Genomic DNA, 26,758 nt, shown 5'->3' on the forward strand with positions numbered 1-26,758 from the left:
TGACACCGTTCCCCGATAAACCAAACATGCTCCCGACGTTCTGTCGGGTCTCATGTTGATTCTATGACTCCCAATGTAGTTTCTGTAAAGAGCGCGTTCAGTTTTAACGTAAGCTTTCGAGAAGAGTGCCGTCACAAACATGTTCGCAACGGCGAACGATCGGTTGATCGGCGCACTGCAGGAATTCAGCTCGCAGCGATCGCCCTGAATGAAAAGCGCGCATCCCCAGCCATATAGAGCAGGTTAAACTCCGCTACAGAGCGCGCTAAAGGTTGCACAAACGACCATAATCATCAAGGCTATACACTAAATAAAAAGAGACGGCAAAACACGAGGTTCTCACGATCAAAGCTGATGATCGGAAAGCCCCCGTCGGCGCCATAAGGTTTACGTCATTCGTGGACGCCGTTGCGTTTCCATCTTTTGTTCGACGTCCCCGGTGCTTTGTTAAAGCGAGAGCTCGCACTCTTTCCGTCTTTCCGTCGCTTTTGTTTAAAACTTGTATTTTTATTGTTTATGTTTAGAGGACGGCGCACTTTTTTGCGCGATCCAGTTCTCGAAATGCAAGAAGAAAGCAAGATCAGGAAAGAGAGAGGAAAAAAAAAAACACGCAGACTAGCAATACTGCACTCATCGATGTCCCAATAGCACCGCGCGAGTCTGTTCGATTACCGCGGCGTTCGATTACATTGCTTGCGGCGCAGAGCATTTCCACAAGAGGAGTGCGAGATCATCGTCGTCGCTCATAGACTGCACTTACGTTCAATCACGGTCCCAGGGGGCGGGATTTGGGGCAGGGGGTGGGATAGGGTGGGGGGGGGGGGGGGAGGCGTAGCGCGTGGATTTAAAGAAACGTACGTCGCGCGAAAAGGAAACGAACGGGGCAAGGCAGCCAAAATGGATCGACTGCACACGCACATCGCGTATATATACACCCATAATCTGATTGCCTCCTTCCTTTTAAATATATTTTATCTTCGTTCCCCGAGAGCAAATCCAAGACGATGGTTCCAAGCCAGGGTTGCCATAATTCAGACTAATGTCTTCCGCGCCTTTCCTTCTCGAGTCTTCGTCCTTCGAGCCAAATATCTTCCTCCTCTTCTTTCCCCCTCCTCTCCGTTAAAGTCTCTCACCTGGAAATCAATAGGCACGCCCTTCTACGCTGCCTTTGCCGACCGACCACGGAAGCAACCGACCGAAGAGGTAAGACCTAGCTCGTTAAACAACATACCTTTCTCTTGCTGCAACTAAGAGGGGCATAGAAAAGTTCGAGCAAAGAGAGAAAAGGGAAGGAAAATGTACACAGCTGTCAATTTCAGTTCGGATAAGGAGAAAAAACAAAAACTCAGCCCAACCAAAAAAACAAAACAAAAACACAGCAAGTTGGCAGGAGAAATATTGAGGGAGAGGGTTGCGGGCGCCAGAGAACGGCGCCCGCGTCAGAGCTTCCCGAAGATGAACGATCTGTCCCATGTGAGCCCATTAGACTCCGCATATCGGGCAAGATTTTCCTATTTCGACCTTTTCTTTTTTTTCTAAAATGCCTTTGTTTTCTTACTCTGAAGCTCATTTTATATCCTTCGCGCTAGATATCTTATTATTCGCCATACCCTCTTCGTATATCGCGTCGATGCCATGAAGCTAATTCGTTATACCTTTACAACAGTAGCCCGACCAGGCATCTTTTCTTGTCTTTTCTTCTTCTTTTTCTTCTAATCTCTCCTCTTTTATATCAGGTTCTTGTTCAGTTCCGGTCTTTGCGCGCTCGCAGAGAGATTTTCATTAGTTGTACGTCAGCGCGACGCTTTGGTACAACGGAAGCCCGTCCGCGCACTATCTCCTTCCCCGCTGGTAACTGCGCAATGCAGTTCATGAGCGCCGTCGAAGCCAGCAACGTCGGTTAGGCGGCACGGAAGCCGGCGACTGCTTTTCCCGCTGAGCTGTTCGTCGCAGCGCTTACCGCAAGATTAGTGATGGATACTTCGAAGACGACGAAAAGACGACTCCACGACCGCGTCGACTCCCTTAAAAGGGTACTAAACGAAACCACTTGGTCGACAGTAGATAAACTGAGTGCATTATTTTATGAAGCTTCAGTTAAGCTGTATAGCTGGTACGTTGACACACTGTTCTCATCCCGCGATGATATTCATGGCCAAGCGCGCGGAGTGTCTAGGCCACAGACTTTAAAAGAAGCCATCCGAAAACAGTCACCCTCCCCCGGTGGCTGGGGGGAGGGAGATGGGGCGGGGAGGACGCGCCACGTAAGACGGCGCGCGTCCTCCCCGCTTTTTTCCCTTGCACGCGCGAGATTGAGCCACCATCGTCGGCTCATCCTCGCACGCTTTTCACTCGCACATACAGCATACGGCGACGATGTTGTCGCCCTTGGACGTCACGGCGACGACGAAGGCAGAAATACGACTGGAGTGTTAACATTTCTTATATCCTTGTGATCTCCACGTGCGAACATGTCCGTCTCACCGTATAGCGGTGATCATCAGCATCTCTTGCAATGCGCAGCAAGGGGACCTGCATCCCGACAATTGTCGACAGGAATATCATGCCACCCCTAGCGCGTGTGCGGCGTGTCCACTCAACACCACCTAGACTAGCTCTAGGTGGTGTTGGTCCACTACGCCGCCACGGCCTGATGACGTCATTGTTGGGTTCTGCCAATCGACACACACATACCTGTGCTACCGCATTCCTCCTCTCGGCGCAGCAGATATCCCCCTTCCCACCACACAGACCATCTACACAGTCCAGTGTTGTACGGAACGGCGTTCCGAGGAATGGCGTTCCTCTTGGGAGGAACGCCACCGGTAAGGGTCGCTGCAACTGTGACGGTAACTCGTTAGGTTTACGAAGGAACGGCAGAGGGAACGGCGTTCCTTCTGTAAACGTTCCACAGCATTGAACAGACGCACGCACGTACGCAGTGCATCATGCAGGGCGGATGGGCGACCGCGTGAGGCGCAAAGAACTACCGCTTGCCGGTCACGTGACTATGGTGCGTTTTCTTTCGTGAGTTCTCCGTTATATTTTTTTTTATGACTAGGTTTCAAGACTGTCCGGTGACGCTCCTTCCTATAGTTTCTTTCCTCCATGCCGGCCTGTCGGACGCCAACATCGACCTATAACTCTTGCTCAGTTCACACAAGGCGTCTATACTAAATTGAGAATATGTATTTGGGACATTTTTCCCCATCTCACACTGCAATATTGAATCAGCATTCATTAAACGCCCATGTATTGTTTCTTTCGATGCAGTTCTTTGTGCAAGAAATATAATTATATCCTACTAAGACCCGTTGTACAATACATTGCACATTGCCTTCAACTCTTTTTTTTTTTTTTCAAAGTTCACTCGGAAGTGATTACGCAAAATATTCTTCGAGTATGAAGTACAGTGCATGTGTAACGGTTAGGAAGTGGTTTACTTATATTCTTGTCAGCCGCTTTAGAGAAATTTGACAATAATTTGGTCTAGGCCTCTGAGTCGTCCCAGACGGCCGAAAGCAATCTCGAGGCGTGTTTAGAAGTCACCGAGATTGCGTCAAAATACCGGACGCGGCAGCAACATGGCAATGTACTACACGTAGTCCCCATCTTCATCTCAGCGTTTAAATAATGAAATGCAGTTTTTACCACAGCTAACAAGATGAGATGATGGAGACAGTCATTTCTTTTTTCACGTACATGGAGACGGAGCTTTTGACATTTATGCGTGGTATTCAAACTTTAAAACTTGCTTTTCAAGTTCAAGACATCACAGTAGGCAATAAACACCACCTTGAAGAGCGATTGTGCTCCGTTGTTGTGTTCGGGTCTTAGGAAGATACTGGTGCGTGCAACTTTATATTTGCAGATCTGAATCGCAGTATCCTGACTGCGCATTTGAAGACCGAAGTGGAAAGTGCCATATGTGTTGCAATTATAATAGACGAGCACCAAGTTGCGATTAGACACGTCTGGAGTATGTCCGGTGCTGCCTGAAAAAAATTCGTCTAGGAGCGTTTCTTTGGATTTATTTTATCTCTAGATAATCTGCCACCGGCGTTGTTAAAATTCGTATAATATAGCTCGATGGTGAGTTCTAAATTGCTCACTTTATTTCGCCTCAGGATTATGCGACACTATATCTTAATTTTAAAAGAAATCAAATGTAACGTTAACGTAACCTTAACGTAACGACACGTTCCAATGTTTGAAGTGTAAGTGGAACGCGTTCCTTTCGCATTAAAGGAACTTGTAACGGGAACTCGTTCGAAGATTGGGAACGAACGAGGAATGAGCTTTCGTTCCCGTTTTAGAGGAACGTGTACAACACTGACACAGTCCAGCCACTACTGAGCGCAGCAACTAAACCCTATGAGTGCCACAAAGACGCTTCGCTTCACTTCACTTGGAGCAACTGTGGTGACGCAGAATAGACACAGATGTATCCATAAACACATACAAGCTGTACGCTATTGTTCTCAGTGATGGGCGAAAGTGAACGCATATATTCGTTGAAGCCTAAGTGAATAGCCGGCGAAGGTTATTTAACCATCATCAGAGGCATCGATATATTTTTCCGCTGTCTTTAAGTGTATAATTTTGGGCCCTTCTGATAAGCACCGAGATGTACTGTTTGCATTACGCTGATTTTTCGCGCAGCTGCCCTTTTCCCACATAAGGGGCCGGTCACCACAGGAGAACGGCATTCCAACTGATGTCAGAGAAACTTGGACCTGGGAAGGTAATTGCACAAAGTGGAGATAATAGATTGTCTAGCAGAGTAGCGTAACTGTTATCAATACAAAATAAACTAAGAAGGGGAAAGAGGACAAGATGGAGTGATGAGAATAGGAAAGTTGCAGGAAGGTGCGATTCGAGATCTGTGCGGGCACAGTATCTTTAAAGCGAACTTTCTTTGGCCTGCCTCCCTGCCTTCTCTTTCTGTCCTCCTCCTCCTCCTTCTTTGGCAGGCCTCCTGGGACTTTCCTGCTGCTGTCGGGCCGAATGGCACGCACTTAAGAATTGAACTACGTTCCCGACGGTGGAATCAAGCCTCGGGTTTCCCAGCGCAGCGTCAAGATGCTCTGTCCATTACGTCACGATCGCACGTATAAATTTCTATTGTGCCAACGCCAACCAGTTCGCCGCGTGCGTCGCATTGCGTAGTATGGGTGCGTAAGAGCACTTAGGGCGCCAGTTTCCTTTACGCTGAAGACGCAGAAACAAATTGAGCAAATTTACCCTGTACACTCGTGTAAGGGCCGCACCCATGTAAGGGCCGCACCCTCAACTTGGCAGCCCAAAATTAGGAAAAAAAAAAAACACATTTCAACGGAGAAGCAATCACAATCGGCCCCCGAATGCTGCGCGCGCATCGGCAAATTTTCGTCGATGTACCACTACTACATTTCCGGCGAAGTACCGCTAGTATATGGCAAGAGCTGCGCAATAACCTCTTATGCAATGGTCCATCCTGGTATCCGGGTTGTGCACAATTCGCTGGCTGCATCGGCACCATTTTGACCATTAGGTCCGGTCTCGTCTAAGGGCCGCACCTCGTCAAAACTGAAAAAAAAAGGTGCGGCCCTTATACGAGTATATACGGTATAGCATTAGATTAACCGCTTCACGAAAGCTTCGATTCAAATAGATTTGAAGACGTCCGTCAGATCTACGTAATTATTTTTATGGATCGCCTAATTATGCCAATTTGACGTTTTTGTTCCAGGATTTGGCGGTACACGATCTAATAAGAAAGATACAGCTCTGACATATTCTGCATACTTTTTCTTTTCTTGCCTCCCAGGCTCGAAGAGCGCAAAAAGCAAGTCAAAAGGAAGCAGTCACGCCGCTAAACTACAGGCATTTCCAACCGAAGACGAAGAGATCCAGAGAACAAACACAGCACTCAGCCGCCGTTCGAAGATCGCGTTCTCCGCAAACACTCGGCGCCTTAGCGGAACGAAAAGATCGTGCGCTCACGTCGACAAATCAGCGCAGCCGCGTACGTGAAACAATGACGACGTGCCGGAAGCTGCGCTTAAACGAATCTCGCCGCCTGCCGCATAAAATAAGAGCTTGCATATCATGCTCCAACAGTTTAAACACGTCGTGACGCCCTCTATTGTTTACCTTTCTTTTTCTTTCAACGCCCATTTTTATGCGGCTGTATGAAAATAGACGTGTTGTTGCGAGCTTCGACAAAGATGGGGGCATATAGGCCCAAGATATATTTCGCCCTTTCCGAATAACGTATCTGTAGTTTTCCTCGCTAAATCAGTGCAGTGTTTGGGAACATACGAGTTGGGCTTCCGGTACCAGCCGCTATAGAAATTCATACCGCAATAGACAGAATATCGACGTCATTTCTATATCTCATGGTATACGCCCCCTTTATCATCATCATCATCAGCCTATATGTATGTCCACAGCAGGAGGAAGGCCTCTCCCTGCGATCTCCAATTACCCCTGACTTGCGCTAGCTGATTCCAACTTGCACCTGCGAATTTCCTAACTTCATCCCTCCACATAGTTTTCTGCCGTCCTCGACTGCGCTTCCCTTCTCTTGGTATCCATTCTGTAACCCTAATGGTCCACCGGTTTGGATAACAGGTGGATAACCGGTGGACCATTATGGTTACGCCCCCGTCATTTGCTACTGAAGGCAAGTCAGACCTGTGGAAGCTCAGAAGGTGGAATAAGGTTCCCAAGAGGGCAACTTTTCACCCACCAGAGTGCAGCACGAACTTACAAGGAAACCCATACGAGTTTCTCAGAAACAAAGCAGACGAAGAAAAATTTGTCCTGGCTTGGGATGGAACCCCGAAACAACGCCTTTCCGGGGCGGCCGCTATATACCAACAGAGGTAACAAGAAGGCTAGCAGATCGTAGGTCGAAGGGGAATTATCCTTCTTTCTAGGTTTTTACGTTCCAAAACCAGTTCTGATTATAAGGCACGCCGTAGTGGAGGGCTGCGGATTAGTTTTGACCACCTGGGGTTCTTTATCGTGCACTACAACGCAAGCACACGGGCGTTTTTGCATTTCGCCTCCCTCGAAATGCGGCCGCCGTGGCCGGGATTCGATCCCGCTACCTCGTGCTCAGCAGCGGTGAATTATCCGAGGACTCGAAGTACAGGGTCACTGAACACTGGATTATCGAGATGACGATTGATTCGGCCCTCTCCCCTCACTGAGATCTGCTAGCCTCCTGGTTAGCTCATTTGGTAAAAGGACCGCTCCGGAAAAGTGTTCGTCCCTGGATAAAACCCCGGGCGACCAGATCACACTGTTTCTTCGACTAGCTAGCTTTCCTTCTGAGAGACGCGTGCGCCTTTCTCTGTAGCTTCGTGTTGCAATCGGGTGGATAACAATTGTCGCTTTCGTGACACTGATGTCAACGTTACTTGGAACACGAGCTCTCGTTGCGCGAAATGTTACGATATCGCGCTTTGAAGCAGCAAGCTTTGCGCAATAATTACCGTTACGCGAAAAAGTGCAATAGATGTTTCTTTTTTTTAATACTCTTGAACCGTACGACGCGAAGCATTACGTGGACATGGAGCACATCAAGACACGCCTCTCGCCTTCCTCTGCTCATGTTCACCTTCGCGCTCTCACAATTAAGCTCGTGCACATTGGTCTACTTTACGACTTGTCTCTATGGCGCCATCCAACAAGCACGGACGACACGGGACAAGACGGGACTGACACCAACTCTACAACTTCTACAATAGTGCACCGTTTTAACAACGTATAGAGCACGGCCCATCCTCCCCTGACGTAGATATTTTTAATTTTTTTTTTTTTTGTCTTCGCTTCGTCTTTACGAATGCACGCGCGCATATCGAGTGACAAGCGCACACTCAGTCTCGCAAATATGCACGCGCGCAAAGCAAGTAAATAACGTGCCCGTCGTTAGCGCGCTATGCAAATATACAGCGAGACAAGGTTAAACAAAAAAAGGGCGATTGTGTTTGACGTTCATTACGTTCTCCCAATCCGACGTCGAGAAGCAGCAGTGTCCCTCCTGCTGCCGGAATCTTGAATATTCCGGACTTTCTTGCAGACCCGTTTCATATATCTCCTTCGCTTACGCATATTTACCTTTTTCATTGTCTCTCGACCCGTAGGCGACGTCAACTCCAGAGCGGCGACGATATTTTGGGAGCCGACGCGATGACATTTTCAGCGGGACCGGGGAATATATACGTCGCGAAAACAAGAACCACGGGTGCAAGAAGTACGCTTGCAGATATTAAAAAGAAAACAAAAAGACATTTTTAAGATAATGTTATTCGGATCTTCCCCCTGCGGCATCTCTTTAGGGAGACGGTTTCCAGCATAGAAGGCGGCGAAAAAGTGCGTCTCTGTACACGCACGTTTCGATGGCGGCGAATAGAACTGTTCCTCGTTCGGAAATTTGAAGCGAAATCGAAGCGCAAGTCCTTCAACGTGGCTTCTTTTACTTGTGTATGTGTGTTTGACGCGTCTTGTCCCAGGATAAACAGATATTGATACCCTCGATTCATGTATACACACTCCTCTGTAGCGTTTGCGAAAGTTCGTTCTCGTTGCAGACGTAACTCCCCGTGCCCCTTCATCAACGTTCGTGCCATAGCTGTACGACATCTAGTTACAAAACGTCCGTGAAAAAAAATGCGTGGGTGGATTGATGTAGAGGACACGCTTCGGCGGTAAACACATTTTGATTGCACAGTTGCAGATCACGGAAAACAATAGGTTGATCCAGGGATATCTATTGCCTACGAACGGCACGGAAATTACGACTTCGATGATGGAGTATTGCTAAATCTCTGTTGGCCATACCAGCGCAGGCTCGATGAATAACGTGTTTTTTGTTTGTTTGTTTGTTTGTTTGGTTTCTAGAAGGTGGCACCGTTACTCGCTATGCATTTGACCAGCTTCAAGAAGAAAAACAGGTTCCCTGAAAAAAATTTCTTCAAAGAACTGGCATATCCAGTGCCGGATTGCCTGTCAAATTCAACGCAGGCTTGAATGAGTTAGCGAAGTAGCAGCAAATTATAGCAGATAACAAGGAGTGTCGCCCCGTCACCACTAGCTGTTCGCTGTCTGCGCCAGAAGCACGAATGCGCATGCGTGATGCTTGTTGAGTGAAGAATGTTAAGGGGAGGCACATGGGCACAGGGAAGCATGACACATGCAAGTACCTGTATATATGAGGCTTCATACCCCTTGTGTCATAGCGGCACATTCATTCGGGGGGATCAGTCAAGAATGGGCAGTTGCACCCCAGTTGCACATAGCTATTGCGTAAAGTTTTCCACTGGGCCAGACAGAAGCAGGCAGCTCATACAGGCTGACTCACCCTAGGCCGACACGACACCGATTTTGGTCTGCCGACTGTTGGCCACAGCGTTTTCCGTCCTGTAAATTGCTGTCGTCACCAGTCAGCAGACCAAAATCGTTGTCGTGTCGACGTAGTGTGAATCAGCCTTACCCGGTGACCCAACCTGTCTGTACCGGGTGTTTCAGCGAACTTTCAAAAATTTTTAAAGGCTGCGTGCGGCAGATAGCACAATTCTAGTTCACTAGCTGGTCTACTCGAAGAGGCGGACATTACTTGCACAAAAAAAAACTGAAACGCATGATCGACTAATTAATAGAAATTCACTAAGTTTTTAACTAATTGCCTCATGGTCCATACTGCAATTTACAAATTCTAACCGTGGAGTTCGCAAAGCGATTGATCCACTTGGAACGAATTCTCAGGATGACACCAGTTTCGAGATATTAATTTCCGAACTCTGCGGAGAAATGCATTGGCGTTCCAGTTACTTTTGCGCTTCAATGTATGAAACGACGTTTTGTTAGTAAAGTTAAGAATGTCAAAGTTACATGCAAAAACCGCTCGTGTACCATTATCGGGTGCACGTTACAGAACCCCAGGAGGTCAAAAGTGATTCGCAGCACTCTGTTACGGCGTCCTTCATAACGGACTGTGCCGTTTCGGCACGCCAAACACCCCAATTTAAATATATAATTTTTTTATTGTGGCGTCACTCACCGAATAAGTATGCGCTGTGCCACTTTTGATAGTGAAGCGGACAGTAATGACTTACACAGGCGACAGGAGAGGCGGTACCAGAAGCGGAAGCAGGCGCGAAACCTGAGTGCCCGGTAAGGGGGCGACACCAGCTTCGCCGGAATTCCCAGGTCCTGAAGTGCCAGTCGATGACCCAGGCTCTCCAGCGCCATGTAGTGGCCGGAGGGCGAAGATTCAGAGGCTCCTGCGTAGAGTAAATGCAATAAGGGTTATACTATACACATAGTGCATGTTTTCAGCTGAGAATTAAGCAGGATACGCATGGTACGATTATTCAGCATGAGATCCGTCATTCATTCATTGTTCTTGAGCTGTGTACGCAATCGGGACGAGAGGAACACCGACCAAAGCGCAAGCAGACACAAAAAAGCCGAAAGTGTCCGTTTTTGCTGTTTCTTGGATTGTGTTCCTTTCATCGCGTTAGTTTATGCCGTACAGAGGCTCAAGAACAGCCAGAAGCCCGCCAACTAGTCCCATTCATCGCGCTTCTATAAATGCAATTTGTCGTTCGAGAGCACGAAATTGGGCCAGCTGGTCTGCGAGCACCACGGCGATAGGACAAGACAGAAAAACGAAACTGTCTCGTGCAGTTTGTTTCTTACACAGCGGGCCCTTTTTCCAAGCCTCTTTTCCCAAGCTCGCCACAACCTATCGTCATGCACGACGCTTCTTGCGACTGCTTCGCGCCCATATAGGCTTCTCAGCCTCGCCATATATAGGGCACGTGTTCCGGCTTTCTTTCTTGTCCTATCTCATTCGCATGCTGTTTCACCTTGGCCGTCGTACCTGTCGTTCCAACAACCACGTCCAACAATTTCAAGTAGGCTCCAACGAGTTACCGCCTCAATCCTGTCTCTGGCTCGGGGTATACATCTTACCTCATCGGCAGCTAACCTGGGAGACACAGGCAGCCGCCACCGAGGCTGCTGTCAGCCGTCACGCTAGTGGACTCGCCCAAGTAGGGTTCCTCGATGCCCTTCCTCCTCACCCAGAGTGGGGGAGGAGGAGGTTCGCCATTGTGGAACCCTACGCCCAAGCTTAAACTCCTCTAACCAACTGTTGTGAGCGACATCTCGGAATTGCACGACGCCGGTGTGCCACAAGACGCAAGATCACCCTGAATGGAGTTGCTCCCGGCCTGCTCGACGGCATCGTTTCCTACGAAACCTAAAAAGAGGGTGAGAGCTCTGGCGCCGCGACAGTTCAACCACCATGAGCAATGATGATCGCTGCGCGTACTTCTATAATCTTCGAGACCATGGCGTCGGACGTTCTTTCGTCATTATTTATTAGGCTTTGTCTTTCTAAAATACCACGCAATCGTAGCGTTCCAAACGCCGCAAGACAACCAGACTGCGCACATGCTTAACACAGCAAGTTCTTGGATTGATAACGCGATATACTGTTTAAAGTTATCAATTTACAAGGTAAAGAAGCGTTTGAAGCCATGAGGACGAGGTTTAGGCACAGACATGTGCTAGCCATCATTCCTATATGCTGACTAAACCACCCTGCTTGCATATGCCGTACAAAAAAAGAAAGAGCTAACGCCGCAACTTATTCTAGTGCTTTGTGTACGCAACTACGTTTCGCACACCTATATACGGTCATATTTAGCACAATAAAGTTCTAATCGCTCTCTCTGTCTCTGTCATAAATGCATGGCCCGTTTTTCTATACGCCATGCTGGCACAAAAGCCGGCGAGCGTCGCCTCACCGACAGAACTGGTGACGTTGTCGACGTTGGGCTCCACGTCATCGTCTTCGCTGTCGTGCTGCCGGGAGAACTGGACGCCGCTGCTCAAGTCGGACGACCAGCCGCACTGGTCCAGGGCCTCGAAGTCGCACGACGGGTCAGGGTCCGTGATAGCCGCTGCAAACCGGGAAGATTGAAAACAAACGACAGTGTCGTCTTGCTCCAGGCAGCAGACGTGCACGGCGTAGTCTTCCGTACTACAGTATAACTCGGATATAATATCGAGCCCACATATAAGGAATTATTGTGTATAACGAACAGCAGTAAAATCTTCTTGAAGATGTGTGTATAAAATTGTTACTTTATATATCGAACTACCTATATATCCAACTTATTTGTGATTCCCTTTAGATTCGATATATCCGGGTTCGACTGTACTAATAACCGCGGACAACTTTCAGTGCCAGCGAAGGAAAAGCTACGGAGGCCAAGCGCACACGTGACAGCGCTCGCGAAAATAGTCCCATAGTGTCATTCGATTTTAAGCTGGCGAATATAAAATACGAGCACCTTACTTACTACATTGCCTATATTAAAATAAGACACACTACGTACCACTAAGCGTTAAATTGGGATTTTGTTTTTTCGCTTTGCTCTGCCGCGTTTCGGCAAATGCGAAAGCGCTGTAATGACCTGCCGCACTTTGCGCCCCGTAACACCTGTTTACAGTGTGATATGAATGCTCACCAGGCAAGAAAATTATTGACCGCGCGTGAATTTCCCTCTGGATTCCGATTAACCTTCTGGATTTCAAATAGCATTACGGTTTCTCATTGTGCCCACGTGATGCATTTGCGTCACTTAAGCGCGAGTTGCCACGTATACCCGCGAGCGCTGATACCCGCGAGCGCTGATGCGCCTATAGCGTGTTTTCGTGGAAGTAGCGTTGTGATCAAATAAAGCGAATATATAGACAATGACGTCAACGAAAGCGAGCGGAAATCAACTTTGGCTGATCTTCAAATGTAGAAATCGAGTATAAGAAAGAGGAGAAATGCAACTGCCCGAAATGACAACTCCCCGCCGGCGGGAGTCGCACCCTATACCTTCCGCAACACGAGTGCGATGCACATTCTCGTATATGCACGTGCACGTGTATTAGGGTACGCGCGCTAGATGTGGCCCTGTGAGTAGGGTGCCTAGATACCGCGTCTGCCCGCGAGTGTTCGACAGCGCCACTCATAGCCACGGCGGCGGATGTGGCCTTTCCTGTTAGCCGCAGGCATCGCGTAGCGCAGAGGTGAGCAGCCTTGTCTAAGGCCCGCCGCCGGGACTCTGCGGGGCAAGGGAGCGCCATCTAACGTTAACCGCTGGGCTCGAGTTAGGTACCCACTGCGCACGCGTGGCAAAAAGAGTCGGGTGCCTGCTCATCGCTTAACTTCCCGCGGCCAGGACCTGCGCTACATGCTTATGCGGCTTTAATATGACGTTTCCACGGCGGCAGCGCGGTGCCGCCGTGATTTACGCGTGTAACGAGTAATTTCTTGGGCTGGGTAAAGTCCAAGAAATTCACGATAAAGAGTAGAGCTGGTGGAAGACTCGGCGTTCTGCCTGAAAGGCACTCATCGCAAGCTGCTCATGCTGCCCATCGTTTCGCATATTAATTTTTGTCTAGCAAGCCAGGCGCTTCAGAGACGCTTTGCATATCGTTTGGATTGCGCAGCACTGGGCTAAGTGCTTGCGCACGATGGTTGAAAAAGATTTCTAAACATTTGCATGGGGTTTGCATGTAGTTTTCAATAGGTGTTTTTAGAGATTCCCGAAATATGCTTCAGTAAGTCAAATCAAATTGCGCGGTAACTTCCAGAAACTTATGTACGCCGTAGTAGGGGACTCAAGATTAATTTCGACCAGCAAGGGTTCATTCTTGAACGTGTACCCAAAGCGAGGCACCCGAGGGTGTTGGCATTGCGCCTGCAACGGAATGCTGCCGCTGCTGCCGGGAGTGGTGGTGGGTTGTAGCAACAGGAAAGTTTAGGTTGGCGATCAAGGCCGACAATCACTCCACCCGAGAACCGAAACCTTCTTGCTCAGCAGTGGAGCACCCATTTCTAAACATGCTGGCGTCCGTTCACTATCGCTGTACACTCGCTGTATCTCTCTCTCTCTCTCTCTCTCTCTATCTCTCTCGAGACACATGTAAAACGGCTCCTGACTAGAGCACTGCACGGGCTCGGGCTTACCCGAAAGCTAGGGCCCGGCATGGCCCGCGGGCCGGGCCGGGTAGAGCAGTTTTTTCACGGGCTCGGGCCGGGCTCGGGCATGGCGTGTGCTTTTTGACCCGGGCCGGGCTCGGGTTTTTTGACGCGGGCCCGGGCCGGGCTCGGGCTTTCTGGTGGTGTGCATGTAACGAGCAGCGAGTTATTCTCGGGCGTCTCAACTCTGACAAACATGTATTTTTCGGTCTCGGGCCGGGTTCGGGCCGGTTTCGAGCCTGGCTCGGGCCGGGCTCGGGCCTAAGGTAAAGGGGTGGCAGGCCGGGCCGGGCGGGTAACGTAGATTATTTTCGGGCCCGGGCCGGGCCCGGGTCTCGCCATAAAGGTTTTGATCGGGCTCGGGCGCGCAGCCCAATGTAAAAACAGGCCCGGGCCGGGCCCAGGCTGAAAAAGTCGGCCCGTGCAGTGCTCTACTCCTGACCATCTTGAGGGTCAGAAATACTGGAACCATGGCACACCCGTTGTTGGCGGAAAAAGCTATTCGTGAACTAGGGCAGTTATTGAAATGCACTGGCCTGAATGACCGTTTATAATCATTCCCTGCATTCTCCCACAAGCACTCCAGTGCTATCTCCTTTTTTCTCCTTTCTCTGATCACCTGTGCAGGGTAGCAAACCGCAGCGCTCATCTGGTTGACGTCCCTACCTTTCCTTTCCTTACTTTCTCTCTCTCTATCCCTCCTTATGTCATCGTCATCAGTCTATTCTTATATTCACTGTAGGACGAAGGCCCCTCCCAGCGATATCCATGTACCACTTGGGCCAGCTTACCCTACCCTGTGCGTGCAAATTTCCGAATTTAATCTGACCACCTAATGATCAGCCAATTTCGATAGCACTTCCCTTCTCTTGGCATCCACTCTGCACTTCTAATAGAACCACCGTCTATCCGCCCTACGCATTACATGGCCTGCCCTGCTGCATCTCCTTTCCCTCCTAATGTCAACCAGCACATCGGTTAATACGCCCTTTTCGCTCTCTAATCCACACCGTTGTCTTCCTTACGCAGTATACGTATGCGAGAACGCACTGACCTCCGCGGGCGGCACGTCGTCAAAGGAAATGTTTATATCAAGGTGGTTTATTAAGATGGCGGCGGTCGGCTTCACCTTTGGGACATCTTACCCAGTCCAGAATTTTTTTTAAAAAAAACCTTCTCGGTTAATATACGCTTCCCTCTGGAGCAGGGCGGCTCCCAAGGCACTCACGGACGCATACAGGTCTGGAGCCGTTCCAGGCGCGCCCGTCGCAGAACGCCGACGCTCCTCCTCGGAGCACGTAGCCGAGGCGGCACCGGAAGCGCAGCATCAGGCCACGGCCACGTATGTTTTCCACCGTGCCACGGGGGAGAAGGTCTCGAGCCGGAAGGCGGCAACCAGGGGCTACAAGAAAGCACGCGTGGCAGGACGAATAAGTTACACAGTGGGGCAGTTGTAACACAATTGGAAGACACGCAGTTCGGAGTTGAACAAGTATACGTAATAATGTAACGAGACGCATGTCGACACAATTCGTTGATCACCCGACGAAGACAAGTCGGTTTGCCGAAACGTTGGCTTCTTCTCCGACGTGATGACGTCAGAGTATCACGTGCGATAACATAAGCACCTGGTTCATAACACAATCAACCCCCCGTCCCTCCCTCAGATGGCAAACTATAAATGCGTGATTAAAATTAAATTAAATCATGGGGCTTTACGTGCCCAAACCACGATATGATTATGAGGCGCGCCGTAGTGGGGGACTTGGGAATAATTTGGACCACCTGGGGTTCGTTAACGTGCACCTAAATATAAGTACACGGGTGTTTTCGCATTTCGTCCCCATCGAAATGCGGCCGCCGTGGCCCGGGAGTTGATCCCGCGACCTCGTGCTTAGCAGCCCAACACCATAGCCACTAAGCAACCACGGCCGGGTTATATGCGTCATCACTATCAGCCTAGTAGAATTCACACCAGCACAAGCCCATCTCCTAAGTACTCTCCCATTATAACTACCCTGTGTTAACGACGCCCACCTTACGCCTGCATGTTGCACTTCCAAACAGAAGATAACGATCCCTTGCAGTGAACCAATTTAGTTGGAAGGAGACAAAAGCCGTGCCTCAAGCGAACCTTGTTTGCCCAGGTATGTTGCCGGATGCAATGTTTGGCTGCTAACATTTAGATCGCTTGCCTTGAAAGATGCATAGTGAATGTCGATGCTGCAGGACAAATTTTTAGCTGTACCCTTCTTTTTTTATCGAAGCAACGAAATACAATGTGTAACTGAGCATTGTGACTCCAGGCCTCGGTCATCATTCCGGCTTAGGCATCCTGAAGGGTTTTCTCGGCAGCGCCGTGTGCCACTGCACTGCGCTACTGCCATAGAGCTGCGTGCAAACGTAAGAAAACAGGGCACAAATCTCGCATCGGCACCCACATCATCATCTTCCTGCACCATTGAATAACGAGCAATGGAAAGATAGAAATGGAAGGGGAAGGAAAGACGTGGAGGTCAACAGGGCGCACGTCCGGTTTGCTACCCTACTCAGGAGAAAAATTGTTAAGGGATTGAAAGGAAGAATTGAATGCTAAAGCTGAAAAAGAGATCATCTCAGGAACACCAAATTCCAGAGGGTGAAATGCTAGAGGACAATAAAAATGTTAAGAATGGCGACATGACGCATGGTTCTTCGTAGTTTTTTTTTATTATTTTTTTTTTTTACAGAGAAGGGCAACGGAGCGGCCCGAATTTTCCGTAGTGATAACCAGTTGCATGGAAATTTAAATGAATTGCAGAAATAACCTAAAGCGAAAACGAAAGCGGAGGGTAAAAAAAAGCAACTTGCCGCCGGTGTGAGCTGAATCCACTACCTCAGCATTTCGCGTGCGTTGCACTACCAATTGTGCTATACGGCACTGGCTTTTCTCACGTCCCCATTCTTGGGCCTAACACTTCCAGGTTTAAGATAGATAGAATTCAACGCAAAGTTTCAACACATGTTGAAATTTGGGGTCGCAGTTTATACACATATAAACAAATCATAAGAAGCCAACAACAATGGCATGAATGACAGCAAAGGGGGAATTATTTGTAGTTTTAATTGAATTAAGCATTACGCGTGCGATGCTCCTACCAATTGAGCTACCACGGCGCCATTTTCCCATTCACTTTCTGGCGTATATATTTGTCTACTAGAAGTCACCCTGGGAGTGTTAGCCAGCGCCACCATTCCCGGCCATGGCAGTGGATGTGGGACATCCTATCAACCGCAGGCGTCCCCTAGTACCTTAACTTGTTGGGTGATGGCAGCTCGTCAATAAATCCACACATGCTACTTGAAGGCATCAAAGCTGCCGGATTCGAGACCCTCGCGATGAAATGGACGAGTATGTATTTGTTATTGTTGTGACGTCATCAGGCCCCGTCATCTGCTTCACCCTCTCCTAAAGCGAAAAAAAAAAATTCCTTTTCAAGAAAAACGATCGATGAATTCGAACGACATGTACTCTCCAACCCACTTCTATTATATTATCTGTTGCTATGTTTAAAATATGCAGACTTAATTTGCCGATTTCTATCGCTTAATAACGGCACCGGAACGTGCCGTTATCTTTTATAGTCTTAATCATGTATCCCAGGCTGTTTTGTTTGGCAAATCGAGGTTTTATGAGCAGAGTAAGAATGGACAAATAAAAGAAACGCACTTCTCCCGAGACTGATTCAAGCGAGAATTGAATTAGCGGCTCCTTAAGTCTGTGCGTAGCATGCGTACTCGATTTAATTCTTTACATAGTACGCAAGGGAAAAAAAAAACATCATGCATGAGACAATCATTTACAGTTCTAAGCGCCCTATATTAAAACAATCATTCTTTCAAATCGCACTTCTATTTGTGCGCTAATGTGCTTAGTATCCAAAGGACTAGACCATTTACTTCATTCACAAGTTCTTCCTTTTCCCAGAATAGCTGAAGCGCTCGTGCTAGGTCTCTCTATGTTTCTCCCTATTGATTGCCATAATTTTGAAAGCGACTGTTTTCAAAGTAGAGCGAGTGATTTATTTGAATGAAATTTGAAATCTTGGCAACAACAGCGTCGTCGGCTTCTAAAAAAAAATCAATTGTTGAATGATTAAAGGACGACAAAATCAGGCAATACGAAAAACGTTCCAGCAATAAAACAAATTTCGTAGAAGTGCTCATGTAACAAAAAGAAAAAGAAAGTAATGAACCGAAGCTGTATAAGCCAGTTATCAGACCCATCGTAAGTATACTATAGGGGTCTGTTTGCTATATGTTCAAAGCCCAAGTTTATTGAAGCCGATAACACCTCTAGAACTTAGATGCTCCTAATTGTTTCCGATGTTTCATCAACGATATACAATTAACACAATCATGTAATGGATGTTTCAAAGGGGAAGCTTATTGAATCTTGTATGGTGTTTACAGCCTACATACTCTTGATTGTTTACGTTTCATGAATGTTATACAAAATAATACAATCACATAAGTGCGTAGCGGACACTGTACAAATTGATTATTTGTGTCAATACACTTCAAGCATACACTTTACATACAAAGTTATACAATTATGCTATATTTGTATGACACTGTTTGTAAATTGCATTTCTCTTTTTTATTACATGATTTGTTTGTTTCTAGTTTGCTCAGTACTCTATCACTGGCATTTAAAGTTTACCTGCCCTTATTTTGAAAACCCTTGTGCGCCGGCGTCATAGAAAGCACACGTCACCTTCTTTCTCTAATTCATTTGACAGAAACTCCCCGTAGTAAGTTTTTTTTTTTTTTTTTTTTTTTCACGGCGGGGAATGCTGCTTCTTTGGGCTTTTTACAACTACTGCTACATTCCTGTTTTTCCATATGACAAACATTGTGATTAGAATAACTAATCGCTCAGAAAAATCACTTTACGTAAGTATTTAATGTCGGCATTGAAACGTTCGTTGCACTGGGCAGGTTCGCTGTACTGGACAGGCTGAGCTGCATTCTAAGAGTGCGTGTGTAGCTGTTCCGTTTTGGTGGCAGTTCGGGCATCTCTCGCTTGGTGTAATGCGTAACTCATAAAGCCTCTCTGTTGTCGGGAGTCCTACCCATTGTCTTTCCCATTCGAAGTCTTACTTCTTGCGGCATCGGCGCTCTACACCAGACTGACAATTTCTTCTTAATCGGTTTTTGTTCCTCTTCCTGGGTTAAGCTTTTGCTTGCGAATATCTCATTTATCTGTGTCACTAGTGTTTCCTGTATGTCTACATGCGGGAATCCTCCATTTATTACAGCGAAGCTGCATATGGCTAGTTTCCAGCGGATCGACGTCCGTAGACCAAAAACCGTGGGCCGATCCCGAAGATAGTGCAATATCAGGCCGACCCACGGCGCAGGTGAAGCATAATATCTTGGGTCCAAATACAACCCGTATCAGATATTAAGCTGATAATAACAGATACTACACTTTCACCCGCGTCGGCCATGTCTACGTTCGCACAATACACGTGTACGCTATCCCGCGTATTCAAACTATAGTGCCTACCAATCTGAGTGTCTTCTATCTCGTGATGTCATGCTCTAGATAGGCTCATTTTCTGAGTTCTGCTCTGAATGTTAAATGGGTAGGCCGCGTGTTGTACGGTCTGAAGAAGAACAGCGTGCCTACCAAGAAGGACGGCGTGAACAGAAAAGGGAATGGACGCGGCGGCGGCGGCGGCGGCGGAAGGAGACCACCGACGATGAGCAGGCCGCGGACGCCAAGCGTAAGCGTGCTGCCCGCCAGGACCGCGAAGCGGAAAGAAATGCGAACCGTCCGTGTGGCCCCGATCCCACAAACTTGGAACGTTTCAACGGACCAACGGTCAATCACCACATACACAGCTTCACATACCTTCACAGAGTGGAATGGGACTGAATTTTTTATGTTCTTCATATTTGTTATAATTTAGTACAATGCCGATAGTTGTTCTGCCCGGGGACTTTTTGTCGAAGGACTTGCTGAGCGCACTTAGGCAATATGCTACAAGATCACGCCCTTGAAAAACTGTCGCCTTGAATCATGCCTGATGTTCTTTATTGGCTAGTATACGCGAGACTTACGGGGTTTCGCAGGCTTAGTCCTTCCCTCTTTATAGGTGATTGAAGGGATTGTTTTATTGCAGTCGGTGGTTTGTTTTCCCATAAATATGTATTTGCTAATGTTCTGATTTGATGTACCGCTTTACGGAGAATGACAGCTAGTCGTGAATGACCAGGGGTTGCTATGTTTCTGAGCGTTTTCTTACATTCTTGTTATTACTGTTTATCGCAACTGCGGCAACACTTTTCCTGGCTCGAAAAGAACGCCTAGTACACTTTTACTTTTTCGACTGTAGATTTCTGGCGGATGTTTTCAATGGTCGCCAAACAATTAAAGCATTGCTGTTACTTAAACTTATTTGAGCGCCAGACACGGACGCGCATGCGTTAAACATTTCAATAAGGTAACTAAAGTGTGTTCCGTTTCTTATAAATATGACAACGTCGTCTGCATAAACTGCTACTTTAACCGCACTCTGCCCAAGTAACGGGAAGCCTTCCATTTTTTTCGTTTTGTTTATCTTCCTAAGGAGCAAGTCAAGCGATAATATAAATAAAACGGGACTCGGGGCGTATCCTTTGCGGAATCCCTAGTGACATTGAACATTTCATGGGTTTCATTATTTACTATTGTAGCACTTCTTAGTGAGAGTTTCCGCGCAGGCTACTTTGCAGCGAAGCGCGTTAGGCGACTCCAAGCTGACCTCCAACATGAAGCCGGTAAAAAGTCGACGTGGGAAACAGTAAGTACAGGTTGCTGGTACAACAAACCACATAAGAATACATCTATTCAAGTGAAGTATACGCGAGGGAACGTTTACTGTATACTAATTGATAATTACGCTTCAAAGCAAATTCGGGGTTCCGATCAACACACGTTACGTTGCATGTACATTTGATACAAAACACGCCATCGCAAGCCGGCCTACACACAGCCATCTGCGCAAAAAACGTTGCAGAACTCCTTCACTGTAAAAAAAAAAAAAAAAATTCAGAAGTAAAACAAAATGCCCAGCAGAATCTTAGGCTAAGTGTTCCATCAAAAAGAAACAAGGAAACCCCCCAATACTTGGAAAACTGTCTCCTACTCCATTAAATCCTCCGCCGCAAGTCCAACAGCTTATTCTGGTTGTTTCGGCGCCGACAGAGGGGGAAAAAAAGAAAAGAAAATTTAAAAAATTAAAGTTCGTAAGTTGGACATCTTCGTGGGTCTGCTGTCCCCGTCTTCGCTGTTCTTAATCCTTCCTCACTTACACCATGCGGAGACGCCATGTCTGGTAGCCAAGAAAAACATCAAGGGCTAGACAGAGCTTTAAAAAAAATAAAAGCAGTAATTCCTGTTTCCGGCGTTTGCCTTAGCGAGAAGGAATCAAAGGGACGAAAAGAAGGCTTCAAGGTGCGTCGGTTCGCTGTCTTTGCTATTTTTTTTACGCATCCTCTTAACTGCGCTGCTCGAGAGCAAAGGAGAAATTCCAAGTCTATTAAGCGCAGCGTGTACCGACATCCTAATGACAGCCTAATGATGTCTCCTCCGGGCTAAATTTATCCTCAACGACAACCTGTTTTTTTTTTTCCCTCTTCCTTCTCTGTTTCCTACAAACTGAACGAGAAATGTAAAAAAAAAAGACAGAAAACGCAAATGAAGCTTCAATACCCCCCAAAAAAAAGACCGCCTAAAGAAATTGTACAAAACATCCTAAATCTAAGCACACGTTCGACGCGAACCTGCATGGCGAGAGACTACAGAAATCGATTAGCAAGCGAAGTCTCAAGCCGGTGCTCCGAAACGGGATCAGCAAGAGTTCCGTCAAAGTGGACGGAAAAGAAGCTAGGAAGTTTTTGCTTCCACGCGCCGATAATCTGATCCAATTTTTCAGCGTTGATTAATACCTCGAGAGGAAACTAGAGGAGACAGTATAAGCGCAAATAACCGAGTTAAGAGCGCGAAGAAGAGAATAGAATTAGGGCAGTCAGGTAGAGAAAGAGTGCAAAAGAAAAAAAAAAAAAGCTTTCGGCGCACTATATAATGAAGCCTTCCGAGACACAAGCGAGTGCATTGACTGATTATAAGCAAATAGGACGAGAGAAATAAGAAAAAAGCGGGACACGTCGACACTGTGAGTACTTGCAGTGTATTCGTCCATGAGCCTTTCAGTCGTCGTTTGAGGCTTTCCTCGAATACCGTGAAGTATACGTTGTGTACCTGACTAAAAGGGTAGCGATTATCATGTTAGGTTTCCGCAACGAAATAAAGAGAAAAATACCCCGACTCTTGGTGGTTGTCCCTTTTGTGTGATAATGTCGTTTGCATCCCCAGGCCGAAAGTTACTGCGAAGGCTTGCAGCCGTTATTTTGTTTAGCTTGACGAACGTTAGTCATGTAAAAACACCGCGACTCCTCGTCATGTAAAAAAAGCCGGCAGATCCCACGCCCTGTGGAAATCGATGTTATGCGAAGCAGTGTGCGGGGAGCTTACCAAGTTAACGAAACGACCATGACAGCACCAAGACGTAGGCGGATTTTTCGTGACCTACATGACACGCATGTCATGACATGCCCATCATGAGTCCCTTTACCAACGCCTAGGATACCTTAAGGCGAAAGCCTTAGCCATGCTCATGACTATGACTTCAACCATTGACCTTTAGCCTTTTCCTTCACTTAGTACCACATCCAAACCCATTTCAGTGGTTCTTGAGTGTTAATCTTTTTTTTTTTTTTTTTGCTGAGTCAGTCATTTCTGTTGACTCATGCACATGCCTATGACTTCTAGCATCATCCTTTAGTGTTGTCTTCACTTAGTACCCACGTTAGAACCCCTTTGAGTGGTTTTTGAGTGTTAATCTTTTTTTCGCTGAGTCATTGTCATTTTTGCTGAGTCATGCTGATGACTATGATTTCTAATATCATCCTTTAGTGTTTCCATCACTTAGAACCAATTTGAGTGTTAATCTTTTTTTCGCTGGCTCATTATCATTTTAGGCGGCTATTTTATGACCTACATGACGCGCATGTCATGAAATTAATGTCATGACCTATCATTTATGTTTGTCATACGCTCTTGTCATAGTAAGCCAATTTTGGAAAATACCAAGTTAACGATACCACCATGAGAGCACTAAGACGTAGGCGGCTAGATAGATAGATAGATAGATAGATAGATAGATAGATAGATATATAGATAGATATATAGATATATATATAGATATATATAGATAGATATATAGATATATATATAGATAGATATATATATAGATATATAGATATATATATAGATATATAGATAGATATATAGATAGATAGATAGATAGATAGATAGATAGATAGATAGATAGATAGATAGATAGATAGATAGATAGATAGATAGATAGATAGATAGATAGATAGATAGATAGATAGATAGATAGATAGATATGTCGGAGCTAACACGAGAAAGATCCAGCCCTGACAGCGTTGAGTTTTCGAACAGATTTTTTTTATTCGCGCTCTGCACCTGCCGCGCGTTCGAATGCCAACTTCGTCTTCCTTGACGGGCGCCGCATGCTGAGGCGCTACAGGGCTCCCCCCCGTAGAGCGTGAGCCATAGGAGTCGCCCAATGAACGTGCTTGGATGTGGGAGTCCAGACTTGAGATGGAAGCTCCGCGGACGCGAGAGCGGCAATGTATGCAGGTTTTAGTCGATCGGCAGCCACGACGTCTTCACGGCCGTTGATGTCCAGCGTGAACGTTTTAGGTGTACGATGGAGGACGCGAAATGGGCCATCATAGGCCGGTGTGAGTGGTGGCCGTATTTGGTCACGCCGAACGAAAACGTGACTGCAGTCATGCAGATCCTGGCTGACGAAGACAGATTGGGGGTGTCGGTCGGCAGGAATTACAGGAGCAAGGTCGTGAAACGTGGTGCGCAGCTCTCGAATGTACGTAGCGGCATCATGAGTGGAAGGGGGCGACGACGGCTCAAAGAATTCACCTGGAAGACGCAGAGACACGCCATAGACTAGTTCAGCTGACGAGCAGCCGAGATCCGTCTTCAATGCTGATCGGATGCCCAGAAGTACGAAGGGGAGGTGATCAAGCCAACGTTCTCTTGGCTGGTGAGCAGTGAGGGCAGCTTTCAGTTGTCGATGAAGCCGTTCGACCATGCCATTGGCTGAAGGATGGTAGGCAGTCGTGTGGATGTGTCGAATGCCCAAGATATTGGCAAGTGCGGTGAAAAGGGCCGATTGAAATTGACGGCCGCGATCAGTGGTGACGACAGAAGGGCATCCAAAGCGTGATACCCAGCCGTTTGTGAAAGCCTTGGCCACTGTCGGTGCTGTAATGTCGGAAACGGGAAACGCTTCCGGCCATCTGGTGAAGCGATCCACACATGTCAGTAGGTAACAGGCCCCTTGTGATGGTGGAAGAGGGCCGACGATGTCGAGATGGACGTGGGAAAACCTTGCGTCGGGAGGCCGAAAGGGGGATGGTGCAGTGACCGTGTGACGGTGAATTTTAACACGCTGGCACTGAAGGCAGGTTCGCGCCCAGCGTCGGACGTCAGCATTGATACTTGGCCAAAGGAAACGAGATGTGACTAGCTTCTGGGTCGCACGAATACCCGGATGGCTCATATTGTGCAATTGATCAAAAATTGCACGACGAAACGCTTTAGGCACGAAGGGCCGAGGAACACCAGTAGACGTTTCGCACGTTATTAATGAGGTAGAAAATGGAAGTAGGCACTCCGTGAAAGATAGAGACGTGGATGAAGAGCGAAGACTATGCAGCTCAGGATCGTTGCTCTGGGCAGCTGCTAGCTCTTCCATGTCTAGTGGTGGCTGGGTCGACAAGGCATCGATGCGTGAGAGTGCATCAGCGGCGGCATTTTCCGACCCGTGTACGTGTCTGAAATCCACGGTGAATTCGGAGATAAAGCATAGTTGACGGATCTCCCTTGCAGTGTAATTGCTGTGATTGCGATGGAAGGCAAACGTCAGGGGCTTGTGGTCTGTAACGACGTAAAAGTCCCGGCCCTCCAGTAAATGGCGGAAATGCTTGATGGCGAGGTACACAGCAAGGAGTTCTCGGGCAAATGTACTGTATTTTACTTCCGGTGGTTTGAGTTTTTGCGAGAAGAATCCAAGGGGCTGCCAACCTGATGCGTGCTGCTCGAGAACAGCGCCAACTGCTACACTCGATGCATCGGTGATGAGACGAATTGGGGCATCAGGAACGGGATGTATGAGCATGGTGGCGTCTGCCAGAGCCTTTTTGGCAGTGGCGAAGGCAGATGCGGCGTCGTCGGTCCATTCCAGTGGCGCAGCCGGGTCTTTTTTATAGCTAATAGGTCGGTTAAGGGCTTTAGGAAAGTGGCACACTTAGGAAGAAAGCGGCGATGGAAGTTTAGTAGGCCCAGGAATTCTCGGAGTCGTTTCATTGATGTCGGGGGTGGAAAGTCTTGGATAGCTTTCACTTTGCTAGGCGAGCGGTTGTATACCCTGTGGAGTGACAAGGTGGCCTAAGAACTCGATTGTAGCGACGCCGAAGACGCACTTATTGGGATTTATGACGAGGCCGTAATCATCCAGACGGTGAAACAGGGTGCGCAGGTGGTATTCATGCTCAGGGCCCGATGAGCTTGCTACCAGGAGGTCATCAAGGTAGGCAAATACGAAATCGAGACCTCGCGTGACCTCGTTGATAGTGCGCTGAAAAGTCTGTGCTGCGTTGCGCAGTCCAAAAGGCATCCTTACATATTCGAACAAGCCAAATGGGGTGATGATGGCCGTCTTCGGAATGTCAGCGGGTTCTACAGGAATCTGATGGTAAGCCTTCACTAAGTCAATCTTAGAGAAGATCGTGCACCCAGCCAAATTTGATGTGAAATCCTGTATGTGAGGAAGTGGGTAGCGGTCTGGTAAGGTGTGGGCATTGAGAGTGCGGTAATCCCCACATGGTCTCCAGTCGCCAGGATCTTTCTTCGGGACCATGTGGAGTGGCGATGCCCAGTTGCTGGAGGAAGGCCGCACAATGCCAAGTTCAAGCATGTGCTCAAACTCACGGCGGGCGATGGTGAGGCGTTCTCCAGAAAGTCGACGAGGCCGTGTAAAAACGGGAGGTCCAGTGGTCACAATGTGGTGAGTGACGGAATGCTTCACCGGTGACTCTCTGGAGTGCGGCTTCGTGAGGTTGGGGAAGTCAGCGAGAATTTTTGCATACGGCGAAGCAGGTGTGAGAGCTCGAAGGCTCGTTGACGAGGAAGTGCAGGGTATACCGTTGATGGATAGGCGCGTGTTGAGATCGATGAGGCGATGAGCATGCATGTCCACAGCAAGGTTGAAAAAACTGAGGAAGTCAGCTCCAAGAACAGCTTGCGAGACGTCAGCGAGGATGAAAATCCAGCGGAACGTACGGCGTAGTCCAAAGTCAAGTGTAAGAGAGCGTTGGCCGTATGTGGGAATGGCGGAGTTGTTGATCGCTTGGAGTGGGCAGGTCTGTTCGTTGCGACGGCGATCTGCACAGGAGGCCGGTATGACGCTAACCTGGGCTCCTGTGTCGACGAGGAAGCAAGCGCCAGTGATCTTATCGGAAACATAGAAAAGGCGGCATGACGTTCTACCAGGACCACTCGCCGCCGTCAGTGGCCGG

At 47.8% G+C, this 26,758-nt stretch overlaps 1 protein-coding gene and 1 pseudogene across 1 annotated transcript in view; both read right to left on the reverse strand.

Annotated features, from left to right (window-relative positions):
• The window catches only part of LOC119433767 (uncharacterized), a 128,092-nt gene that overhangs the window by 55,901 nt on the left and 45,433 nt on the right, over positions 1–26,758 (reverse strand). Inside the window, exons 4-6 of the mRNA XM_037701015.2 lie at positions 15,270–15,443; positions 11,808–11,963; positions 10,107–10,274 (exon numbers count right to left, since the gene is read on the reverse strand). Coding sequence (XP_037556943.1) covers positions 10,107–10,274; positions 11,808–11,963; positions 15,270–15,443 — 498 coding nt within the window. The remainder of the gene's footprint in view (positions 1–10,106; positions 10,275–11,807; positions 11,964–15,269; positions 15,444–26,758) is intronic.
• Positions 19,390–19,533, reverse strand: LOC119434205 (U2 spliceosomal RNA; annotated as a pseudogene).

The sequence above is a fragment of the Dermacentor silvarum genome, chromosome 11 (assembly GCF_013339745.2).
Source record: "Dermacentor silvarum isolate Dsil-2018 chromosome 11, BIME_Dsil_1.4, whole genome shotgun sequence".
In the NCBI taxonomy this organism is placed as follows: domain Eukaryota; kingdom Metazoa; phylum Arthropoda; class Arachnida; order Ixodida; family Ixodidae; genus Dermacentor; species Dermacentor silvarum.